The following is a 12,327-nucleotide window of genomic DNA, read 5'->3' as shown; positions in this document are numbered from 1 at the left end:
ATGTTACGTAACAATTTATTTCAGTTGTGCGCTTGTTTAGCCTTATGTTTGTCACGGCAATTTTGCGTTCTCTTCCGTCACTTATTGCTTTAAAGATGGCGTCTACTAAGATGTATCCGTTCAACTGCGCTAATTATCTCGATATCTTAAATAATTTCGAAACTTCTGCGGTAGGCATCCATTTGCAAATTATGTGGGTTACCACTGGTATGTGCAGGAGCCATGGGCTCCTGGTAATGTGCGATGATTGGCTAAAAGAAGTCACGCCGCATTTAATTCACAGACAGTTACGACACGGTCACTCGCGTTCTCCAGCACTTACCGTCCGTTGTACGTATTTCCACTGCGTCATGACAGATGCAGCTGATTTTCTGTGTCTATAAGAGCGTAATTTTTTTCAGTGCTATCTTTTTCAGTCCCATGTAATCCATTTTTGGAAGTGGGCCCCCGAAAGAATGCAAAAACTGTGACCAGGATGGGAAGTGAACACAAGACCTTCAGAAAATAACGTATCGAGTACCCACGTAGCATATATAGAACGTTTTCAACCAACCTCTAGGGACACCAATAAAAATAGAGAAATGTACGACTTCTGGAGGACGAACAAAAGAAGCTAATGAGAGATCTTTTGTTTTCGTCCACCAACATGAAGGCGATGACGTCACGTGAAAACCTCTTATAGGACATTTCATTCACCTTAAACTTGAAGTGCAATCGATCACCTCTTAGCTGGCTTGATAGCTCAGTTGGCAGAGCCAGTGCAGCGTAATCCAGCGTAAGGCGGTCATGGCTTCAAATCCCTTTCAAGTCTGGAATTTTTCAGGCTTGCTTGCAGTTTCTTATCTAACTGCGATAAACTTTCTATAACGTTCGTTTCATATTCATTTCGCAGATCAAATATATGACATAAATTAATCATTATTCCGCCTTTAATTTCTTGCCCTCCTTTAGCATTCTTCAAGCGTGGACTTATTGAGTCGCTCAGTTATTCATAACGATGCCGCGACACAACCTTCCCTTGTGGAGACGCCTGCTAACAGTGGAACCCGTTTTATTTTTCTACGCATACGGATTTTTGTCTGCCTTTCCTCTGTATCGGCAATACGTGTACAGTGTTCTTAGCGAACAAAACGGTTTTCCTTATAAAGAGGTTACTGCAGTAGACGATGGATTTGGATGCCAAGAAAGTATCATCGCCCAAAACGATACTTTAAAGCAACTCGAAAAAGAGGTGAGATAATATGACTTACCTACGAACACAAATACCTTCAATTAAGAGTAGTCTTGAATATGCTGATGATAGAAGTGCTTAATAAAAGTACAATATATACGCAACTGAGGACTAACGTGCGCAGTTTCACGCGCGCGGGATCAAGGGTTGGTAACCATACATTTCGCCATTCGCTGGACGAATTTTGTGTCTCTCATGTTATTCGTCAAGTCTAAAGACGGGACGAACTATATAAGACGCATAATCCGTCTGAGACGAACTTGGCAAACAGTCTTTGAAATGTTAAATTCCCTTGGCAGGGACAAAACATATACGTATGTCAGGCTAGCCACGAAAGTATGCAATGAATAAATGCATGCAATTTAAATCTGTTAAATTCGTCAATTATAAAGACGGGCGCAAGATGCATAATGCGTCTGGCGAACTATCTAGTTAACTGCGTCTTCGAAAACGTGCTAAAGTGAATAGTTCGTCCAGACGCATTATGCGTGCATTATGCGTCTTGTGCCCGTCTTTATACCAGACGAACTTAACAGACCCAGAAATAAAAGTTTGCCCAAGTTCGTCCCAGACGAATTATGCATCTCTAAGATAAAGGTGGCCATTGCATCGCCGCTGTTCGGCACATAATACGCGCACTGATCCCACCAGCTTTGCAGGCTCAATTAATCTTATATAATCTTAGGTACAGAGCCAAGCCACAAGAATGGATCTTGCACTGGTTTTCTTTGAGACGATCCCCTCTATTCTTCTGGCACCGTTTTGGGGAGGGTGGTCAGACAAGTCTGGACGGAGAAAGCCCGCACTAATCTTCCCTCCGATTGGAGCTATGCTGGGGACCTCAGTAATACTTACCGTCATGCACCTCAAGTTGCCTTTTTATGTGATGTTCGTGGGCTCAGCTATCAGCGGCTTGTCGGGATTTTTAACGTTGCTTACAATAGCTGTCATGTCGTATATTGCTGATACAACAGAGAAGACCGCGATTGCATTTAGAATGGGTAAGGAGAGACTTAAAATCTTATTTTTGGAAAAGAACTCAGGCACAAAGTCAGTTAACTCTGTTTAAAATATAAGTGCTACACGGCCAACGTTTGTATAAACGTAACCTTTCCTTGTTACTGTGGAGGAGCTTTGCCATTAGTGGAAATATGGTGACATGAATTTGTGGCTTAATTAATGGAATGAGAGGCGTTCATCGATTCCGAGAGGAGAGTGTACCTAGTTGAAAGATGAATTTTTGTTCGAGATTTTTGCGGCTTTCTCATGTTGTAATGGAGGAGATTAGGAAGATTAAAATGGCGCGCAACTGGCTTTGACGCATCTGTGTCGTTTTTTCTACATCTCGTAGGTGTTTGCGAAAGGGGTCCGCCAATCTTCTCCCTCTTTCGCCCATGTAGATCTTCTTACATAGCGCGCAGGTTATAATTATGCAACAGATGACATTTACGGAGATGCACGTAAGTGGTCAGTGATTTTAACCGATCGATTCGGTCCTGAGATGTAACATTTTAGAAATAAAAGGACAAGTTTTGCATCGTGTGCGTGTACATTTCAAAGTTCCCGGTTTGTTGTCAGACTTAAATGTGCTCCTAACTAGCAAGTTACCTATGTTTTTGTCGCGTTTGTATTAAATAGGTGGTGATAGTGGAAATAGATGTTTAGTTTCGGGATCATTGAGGAGAATTTTAAAGTTTTTGAGAATGACATTTTTGACTGCAAGGTTTTGTAGATGGTCGGTGAGGGTGAATGGAATTCTGTTGGTTTCTTCGTTCTGTGACGTTAGGCCGTGTGGTGTGCGGCCCCTCCGGGGAAGTTTACCCCCAACGTATCCCTGCGTGTCGTTAGAGGCGGCTAAAAGCGTTGATGCTGAAGGCTAACCTAGTCCTCTTCATCGTCAAAAAGCCTGGTTCCTACAACCTCGTGAGGTCGACTGCTGGCACCGTTGGGACCCCCCATGAGTGCCTCAGCCGAGCAGAGAGAGACGTTTGGCACGATGTTTGCCTGTGGTGACAGCGGAGTCAAGGTAGCCACGTTTTTTTGAAAAACTGGCACATTTCCTCGCAATTGCTGTTAAAGTCGAAGTTGCCACTACAGAGGTGCCCCAGTCTAAGAAATTGAGAGAATGGAAAGGCATTCTTTACGTTTTATGCGTGAGAGGACGAATGCAGCAAATAGTTATGGGAATCTGTTGGTTTGTAGTGTACACCAGTAGTTAAACCGTTGCCGTTGACTAAAAGTTTAATGTCGAGGAAAGCTAGTGAATTTCTGGAAATTTCCTAAGTGTATTTTAGAGCCGAGTAGAAAGAATTGGCTGCAGTAATGAATTGGTTGAGTTCCTCTCTGCCGCACCGACGCAGTCATCGATGAAACGTTTGTAAAGATCAGGTTTTGGTCCGTTGTAGTTGGAGAAAAATCCATTTTCGATATAGCCTACGTAAAGTTTGGCGTAGCTATTGTAGGTGATTTGACTAAGGGTGTCATGATTTTGCCTAAATAGCTCGAGCTAAGTTCTGTTGGGCAACTACATGTTTACTATAGCCAGGCTCAATTGACCACTCCCCTTCAAGGGTTTTTCTGGGTAAACCGACATAAAAATCCTAGCTGCCAGAAGAAAGATTTGATCTGAGTTGGTTGTTTACGAGTGCAGCTGACGGATGAAACCAAGGATTATCAGAACAAGTTGAACGTCATCCAGTTGTCGTGTTAGGAAAAAACTAGGAATCTCAATATTTTTAGTTTGGAGCCATAACCAATACGGATCATGTGAAATCACAAGTATATAACGAAACCAACGACCGAAATGAACAAGACAACGAGTTCTAACGACTAAAAGAGTTCTTTGTACATGTGATCATTCTGAGCATACGGCATAAGGCACAAACTGATTCACCCGACTACAGGCTAAAGTGTTCAGTTAGCACGTTGTCTTTCCCAACCTCGTTACCAGGGCTTTTTCTCCAAAAGAAGTGTGGGAACCCAACCGAGGCCTTGGAAATAGGCACATATAAATAATGTTAAAAATTGCGAGTCAAACGTTGCTCCAAACGTTTAACAAGTTGCTTATCAACATAAGCCACTTCATTCACATAAAAAGCTTTCAACAAAATTGTACTGGATATCCTCCGCAAAGGTGGAAATTAATTTGTTGGCTCGCAAAATTCACTTAAGTTGCCCAAGAGTTAAGGAACCAAAAATTTCTGAGACTTCTTACAACGTATTGATACTTTCAACACCAAATTTGACATCAAACCAACCCAAAACTGTGTTTGTTGCCGTCAGAAAATGTGTTAATGACTACCTGAAGCGTGCAAGTTCCGCACAATGAAACGTTGCTCAAACTTCAAAAGTTGCTAAGAAGTTGTAAGTATAATCTATATATGCCTACCTGGAAACGAGGTTGGATATGTTCTTATGAAAACTTCGAGACAGCTAGTGCTCCTTAGACAGTCTTCATAAATTATAACCTTGTTCCAAAGAATATTGTTTCTTTTAGAAGATATCCTAACAGATATTTGTCCCGCTTTTCTTTGCAGCGATTATGCAGTTGACGGTCTTCTCGGCCGGATTCCTTAGTCAGCTGACAAGTGGTTTATGGATTGAGAGGTTCGGATTCATCGCACCTGCATGGGTTATCTTCGCTTGTTTTTCAGCAAGTGCTCTCTGGGTCATTTTCCTGGTTCCCGAAAACTACGCACAAGTTTCAAACGAGAAAAACAGGTTTTTCGATCTGCAGCACTTAAAAAGGCTGGTAAATGTCTTCAAAGTTCCTCGCCCCGGTGGATCAAGGAGAATTTTGTTGCTGCTGTTACTGACTGGAGTAATTGCAACCTTGACTGAGGAAGGCATGAGTGGCGTTGTAATCCTTTACATAATAAAGAGCCCACTTTGTTTTAGTCCATCTCTTGTGGGCTACTTCCTGGCTTACAGATTGTTAACTCCCGGAATTGGAGGAGCTGTTGGTGTGAAGTTGTTCAGAACTTTCTTCAGTGAAAAAATTACTGGTGGGATAGGACTTGTAAGTCAGATCATTGAAATGACAGTCCTGTCGTTTGCAACTCGCACTTGGTTGGTTTTCCTAGGTGAGTAGGAGATCTTTTACTTAAGGTATGAGTGGAAATGTAAGAAACCCTAAATGATTTTTCTGGCAGATATCCAATGCCGATATGTGAAGCCAGCCATGGAAATGACGTTGCCAATATCATACACAAAGCCCAGCAGCATTCTTCAAATGCCCCCATAAATTTTATCATTATCTGTGAAGTCAGTAGCCTCACAAAAGGTGGGAGAGCGAAAAAGGTGGGGCCCTTTCTCTCCTGACCACTCCCAACCGTCCTCCAATTATTCTTCGTCATGTACCTTATTCATTAATGACGGCCAAGATAATATTCTCTTTTTTATGCCTATTTGACCAAGAAGCCTCATTTCCATGCAAGCGGGATATTATTTTGTATATGGGATAATTAATTAAAAGGACAAAACTGATGAGTAATTTATTGGTCGCTAATATTGAATATGATTTATATCTAATCGCCCAATGGTAGCTGTGAGGAACCACTGGATGTGATTTGTATTTCTTTTTGACTTGCAGCACCTGGGCTGGCAGTTTTTAAGGACTGTCTTGGTCCAATCGTTATTGGGATTTTGTCCAGGACAGCAGGAGAGGATGAGCAAGGTATGTTTTAACTCCTCCAATTCCCGCAGAGTGCGTTGCCACTGCCAATACTACTACGACCACGACCACGACCACGACCACGACCACGACCACGACCACGACCACGACCACGACCACGACCACGACCACGACCACGACCACGACCACGACCACTACCACTACCACTACCACCACCACTATCACTATCACTATATACCACTATGTGGTCTTATTTTAAAGTCACTTTTTTGGCAAATGAACTTGTCTTCATTCATTGGTTGATCGCACATCAATTATGTCAGTTAAGCGAGTGTGAGATTGGGGGCCATGCTCCAAGGATCATAAATAACGTCCCTTGAGATTTTATTGTCACTCCGTCAAGGGTTTTGGAACGAACCTTATCGAGACAGCAGATGAAAAACAAAAGACGTCGAATTCTTTGCTGGTCCCTGTGAGCACAAATTCCTGCCCGGTGGGTAGCTAGACGTCACTGTCGGGGCCTCCTAATACTCTTAGCTAGTCAGTGTAAAAGCGATAACGATAACGCTAACGATAATAATCACGTTGACGATTGATGATGATGGTGATGATGATGATGATGATAATGATAATGGCGATAAAATGGAACACAAATGTCCAATACTCCGACATAATGAGATTTCTGGTAAGTCACAATAGACATCACAAAAGGTCCCGTTCTTTACAAAACTGTTACTATTTTTTAAGGATTAGGGTTAGGGACACTTTGTGATGTCCATTGTGATGTATCTTAAAATCTCATTATGTCGGCGTATTGGACAACCCTCAAATGGAAAGCAAAATAAAAACGTTGATGTGACTTACGTAAACGTGTTTTTCCACACTGCGCCAACTGCTCGTGATTGACTTACTTTACGACTGGTTCAATGGGATTAGTTAACTAAAGTGTTCTCTTTTTTCCGGCTTTATAGGCTCCTTGTTCTGTGCTTATGGACTAGTAACTATGGTTTGTCAGTTTGCCGGTGCCTCAATCTTTAATTACGTTTATGAAGCCACCCTTAGCCTTGGATTCAATGGCTTTGTTTTCCTTGTGGGCGTCGCTATCAAGCTCATTCCCCTTGGAATTATTTGGTAAGGGCTGTGGAGACTCTTTGCGAAGCGCATCTTAGCTAATAACTAAAGCAACAGGTCAAAATGCAGCTATTACAACGGCTCTCCTGATTGGTTCAGAAAGCAATAGGCACAAAAAAATATACAAGGGAGTCACTAGATCCTAGTCCCGAGCTCAAGAGAGCTGCACCTTAAGGCAATGAAATTGGAGGTCGCGAAGAGCTGTGTCAAGTTATCTCTGAGTCAGTGAAGGCCACTGAATCGACAAAGAAGCACACACCGTAGAAAGGACACCCCCCTGATTTAATCCGACCACAGTTTGACTGATTGGAGGAGGTGTGGGTTTCTTTCGGCTAAAAGTTTCAGAGAGCAAAGTATAAGCAGTCGAATGAAGGGTTTAGTTAGTTTGCATGTAAAGATTAACCATTAGCCAACGAGTAGCCTGACATACTCATGTTTCGTCTCTGCGGCCAAGGGATTCATCAAAGGCCTTTCTGTACAGCCAACTCGTAAAACATTGCGTTTCGGAAGTCCCTTGCATTCAGATGGCTAGTGATGGTGGCAATCTGGCCTTATATCTCATAAGGATTCACAGTTGACATGCCAAAAACCATTTGAAATTGTGAAAGATACTTCACTGCATATTTCCGAGACTCAGAGCCTTGTATAACATTTCAGATTGCCACCATCATTTGGATGCTAGACTGGGGGACTTCGAACGCAATGTTTGGTGAGTTGGCTCAACAGAAAGGTCTCTGATGAATCCCTTGGCTGGCACGAAGCATACGTACTCTTAGTATGTAAAGCTACTACGAAAATCAAATTTTTATATCGTCGCCACACCCACTTTTTGTTGCTGCCCCGCCCATTTTCGTCGAAGAATTCAGTTGGTATTTAAAGTAACAAACTGAGCCTTACCGGGGTGGCAGACCGTAGTTTTGTCAACCGCAAAATTTCTTTATTTCCCTGGGTCCCGACATGGCTGCATTATCTCAGTCACGTCAAATCACAGTCACACGTCCTTCGTGTTGACAAACTTCAAAATCACATTCGCGGGGCGAAAGCGTTGAAAGATGCGAGAATGAAAGCCGTAGTAAACAAACTTTTGCGTATTCATGCTGCTTTTATTAGTTAATAGCACTTTTACGCAGTAGGCTGTTCGCAATTTATCAAGCCGTGAAGGAATTAACATTAATTATGCAAATAACATTTGTTCCCATAGTTTGTCAACCGCAAATTTTTTTATTCCCCTGGGGCCTGCATTGACTCAGGCTTTCAAGGAATTAACATAAAAATAAATTTTGTTCTCGTAGGATACTGTGCTTCGAATATTTTGTGGCTGGACTTACTGAAGCCAGTGAAATTTAATTATTAGCATCTGAGAGAAACAGTCGTGTCGGGAGACCACAGGGAAATGAAAATTTTATTTGCAAAATTAATGTTAATTCCTTGACGGCTTGATAAAGACAGTTAATACGATTGCGAACAGCCTACTACGTACAAGTGCTATTAACTAATAAAAGCGGCATGAATGCGCAGAAGTTTGTCTGCTACGGCTTTCATTCGCGCGTCTTTCAACGCTTTCGCTCCGCGAATGTGTTTTTGAAGTTTGTCAACACGAAGGAGGTGTGACTGTGATTTGACCTGGCAGTCATGTCGGGACCCAGGGGAATAAAGAAATTTTTCGGTTGACAAAACTACGGTCTGCCACCCCGGTAAGGCTCAGTTTGTTACTTTAAGTACCAACTGAATTCTTCGACGAAAATGGGCGGGGCAGCAACAAAAAGTGGGTGTGGCGACGATATAAAAATTTGAGCCCATTCCACAGTTCGGTGATTTTCGTAGTAGCCACGAAAATATGGAGTGAAGTATCTTTCACAATTCAAACGAGCTGATAAAGGCAAATTAAACCTCTGAAAGAAAGATTTGAGTTTACGTTTTGAGCGTTCATTCTCCTATCTATTACCATAGGTTTTTTGTTGGTAAGTTATGAGAATTTGGTGTTATATCAAGATCCCAGCCCCTGAGCTGATATTCTTCATCCTCAATACCTCCCCAACTGACATTTCATTGACATTGTGAGGAGAATTTACATACTGATCAAAGGGTTACTCGTTTGATGGAACCAATTTTTCATCACTATATATGAAGTCGACAGAGACAGTAACAGAAAGAGACATTGGAAAAACTTTAAAAATTCCAACCGAAGTCCGATTATTTGAGAAAATAAATTCGCCATTTGCAGAAGAAAGTCGGGAAGGAGGGGGCTGGGTTTATTGCGTTCCCACATCTGCAAAGTTGCAGGATCAATTTCGGCCATGAAATTCATGTGTGCTGAGTTTCTCTGAGAGTCGCCCTACTTCGAACACCAAAGCCCGCGTTCCGTTTCGTAAACTTTCGTTGCCATTTTTCACGGTCGATACCATTCTTAGTAACCAAGCATTTTTATTCGGTTAGCTTTCAATAAATTGTTAGGGTTAGTTTCACTCAAATACTTTAAAATTACAAACTTAACAGTAAAAAATGTTCTAAGTGTCGTCCAAATGACAACGACCGTTTATGAAACGGAAAGTTGCCTCGCCGGCGCTCCGGTTTTTCTTTCTGATGAAAGTTAATTAACTTCGTTTTAATTGCAGCTGGCTGGGGTAGTGATGTGTCTCAAGCTCGTTTATGAATACCGTATAGCGCAGCTGAGTTTCCACCGGGGTGGATGCTTTCGGCCCTATCTTGCATAGAGCTGCCCCTTCGTAACAATAAAAGAAAGCTGGTTCAATGTTAACTCTGTGTGGCAATAACGACGTCTCTTTGGTTTTCAGCGGCATAAATATTCCCTCTCCAACCCAAGACGCAGCAGAGAAAATGCGAGCCAACAGTGATCAAGAAAATGGCATCGAACAGAAGACAGAGCCCCGAGAGAGTAAAAATACCCTTGTGGTTAACAACAGTTCAAAATGTAGCTTAGAAATGGACGAGAGTCCAGAGCATGTTAAATATGATGAGTTTGCTGGCTCAACAAAACTCTAGAGCAGCGATTTCAATAAGCTTTAGTTATATGTTGTTGGTAAAATTGGTCTCAGATTAAGCTCGTTCTTTTCTAGGTGAAAAGGGATTTAACTCGCGAACCAATTTTACATATATCTAATTAAACAATAGAGTGTTTCTGTCGAGGAACTATCGGCTGATAGTTTCCCCCCGGAAATTTGATGTTCTTAAAAAGAAATATTTGCCCGAGAAGCGAAGCTTCGAGGGCAAATATGCTAGTTTTAAGAACATCAAATTTCCAAGGGGCAACTATCAGACCGATAGTTCCGAGACATAAACACTCTATTGTCTTTATTGTTCACTACTAAATTTTCTTCCGCGCGCCAGCTCAAAAATCATGTTGAATTATTTTCAACTTTATTAGACGAAAGCCGTGTCAGCCAATGTAAAATTTGAAAAAGAAAACAAACAAAAACCCTCTTAATACAATTTCGATTGTTTATTTTCCATAAGGCCGCTTGTTTACAGAGGTATTTTCACGAACGAGTACTATGCATCCGGGTATTTTCCGCGAACGGGCACTATGGGCTGATAGTGTCTCTCCGCGGACGAACACTATCGCATCAGGTGATCGAATTAAACCAATAAGAATCGGAGAAAATTTAGTGGTGAACTATAACACATGATATCTTGTAGGATTTAATTATAGGGACCGCCTTCTAAATTTATCTACTTACCGCGACGTTACCAATTTTACATCTGTTCTTGTAAATAATACAGTAATATATCCGGAGCCTATTAACTCCAATACTAGTTTTCACAGATTAAGCTATTTTTAGACAAGTTCTTAAACAAGATTTGGCGTTTACTAGTGACTATTCTCAATCCCATAGGTATTAATTTCTTACGCAAGACTTGTGGTTAGCTGGAAAGGTCTGGTTTCGCGGGAAAATCAATCTAAAAATAACTCGGTGTGTAAAAACGCTCTTGAATATGTATATTGACAAATTGTTTCTTTAAGGAGGCTCGAAAGGGTTTTTCACATGTAACAGTGGAAAAGGGTTAAAACACTGTCGATTCTTTCGGTAGGGGAATGTTTTGATATTTGTACAATAATATTGCAAGGCATTTTTCCAAGAGACCCAAATTGTTGCCATGGTAACGGTACAACACTGCAAAACGGCTCTCTAAAACTTGGAAGATATCTTAAAACTAATTCGGTGACCTGGTATTTTTTAAAACTTCGAAAACCTTACTAAATTCCCAGTTTTTAATACCTGGTATCAGGAAGAACTTCCCTGCTGGAAGAAACAGAAATAAAACACAAATCGCGGTGAAGCAACGCATTTTTAAAATCTTGACGTTTCGTATACTACAACGTACATTTTGAAAAGTAACCGTTATGACTTTGAAAAGTATTTCTTTAAAATTGTTTTTAAAAAGGTCAGCACCAAGCTAAGTTTGGAGATATTGATCTTACAAAATTAATTTCGGTTTTCCGGACAGCAGCTGACTCGAGTAGCTTACGTGTTGCATTCGTGGCCCATTCACAGCTTGACTGACATTGTATTTCATATTATTTACACGGTTGCATTCTTTCGCCTAGTCACTTTGTTTTATTATTTCACGTCTTTTTTGACTAAATACAATTTTAATTGTCAATCCCGCCTGATGAACATGCAGTACATACACCTGTTAGCTAAGCAGTGAAATCTAGCCTTCCTGAACAAAAATAATCCACCCACCGCTCCTGTATCATTTTTGTCTTCTATTAAAAAGAGTAGACGTCCACACTTCCGACAAACGTTTGTTCTTTGGATACGTAACGCAATCTTAGCCGACGAGGCCGACGAGGCCTACATTGCCACCCCTCCCCTAACAAACATTTGGTGAGCCTCCACGATTCTGGGAGACACGTGACCAGCCTGAACCAAGGTCTTTTTCGCAACGACAATGGAGGCAGAGAAGAGAGACCCTGGGAACGAGGTTGTACTGAGCCCAACTCTTTTGCAGGTTGGAGTCCTTCATTGTCACTAATGTTTCTGTGCTGTCCTAAATCCTTTATGGCTCCCACCAAAATATGAGTGCAGTGATTGCTTCTAGCATTCTAAATGGTCGTCCCAAGCGTCTTGCTTCCATGAATGAATAATGATAGAATAGAGAATGAAGAAAACATCGCCAAAGGAAGTAAATGCCTCCAACTTCTTCTCTGTGTCCTGCAAAGTCAAGGTAAAGTTAAGTCCATATCACCTAAAATAAGTAATTAAAAATTTCATAAATTCCACTGAAAAAGCATGTATTAACTTCAAAATGACACAAAAAATAAATAATAAAGTACTTGGCAGGGTCACCGTAACAGATAAGGCCAATT

The 12,327-nt window shown here is 41.3% G+C and overlaps 1 protein-coding gene across 2 annotated transcripts in view; it reads left to right on the top strand.

Annotated features, from left to right (window-relative positions):
* LOC138006423 (proton-coupled folate transporter-like) overlaps positions 1-11,749 on the top strand; it is a 13,524-nt gene extending 1,775 nt beyond the window's left edge. Inside the window, exons 1-7 of one of the 2 annotated variants that reach the window (XM_068852739.1) lie at positions 447-868; positions 952-1,231; positions 1,917-2,232; positions 4,768-5,313; positions 5,823-5,906; positions 6,836-6,995; positions 9,791-11,749. In XM_068852739.1, coding sequence (XP_068708840.1) covers positions 998-1,231; positions 1,917-2,232; positions 4,768-5,313; positions 5,823-5,906; positions 6,836-6,995; positions 9,791-9,998 — 1,548 coding nt within the window. In that variant the 5' untranslated portion in view covers positions 447-868; positions 952-997 and the 3' untranslated portion in view covers positions 9,999-11,749. Of the gene's footprint in view, positions 1-446; positions 869-951; positions 1,232-1,916; positions 2,233-4,767; positions 5,314-5,822; positions 5,907-6,835; positions 6,996-9,790 lie in introns of those variants that run through there. The other variant, XM_068852738.1, reaches the window with a different exon arrangement.
* The last annotated feature ends 578 nt before the right edge of the window (positions 11,750-12,327 follow it).

Source organism: Montipora foliosa, chromosome 6 (genome assembly GCF_036669935.1).
Source record: "Montipora foliosa isolate CH-2021 chromosome 6, ASM3666993v2, whole genome shotgun sequence".
Taxonomy (NCBI): domain Eukaryota; kingdom Metazoa; phylum Cnidaria; class Anthozoa; order Scleractinia; family Acroporidae; genus Montipora; species Montipora foliosa.
Note: the sequence above shows the minus strand (reverse complement) of the source record. Positions and strands in the feature narration are given on the sequence as shown.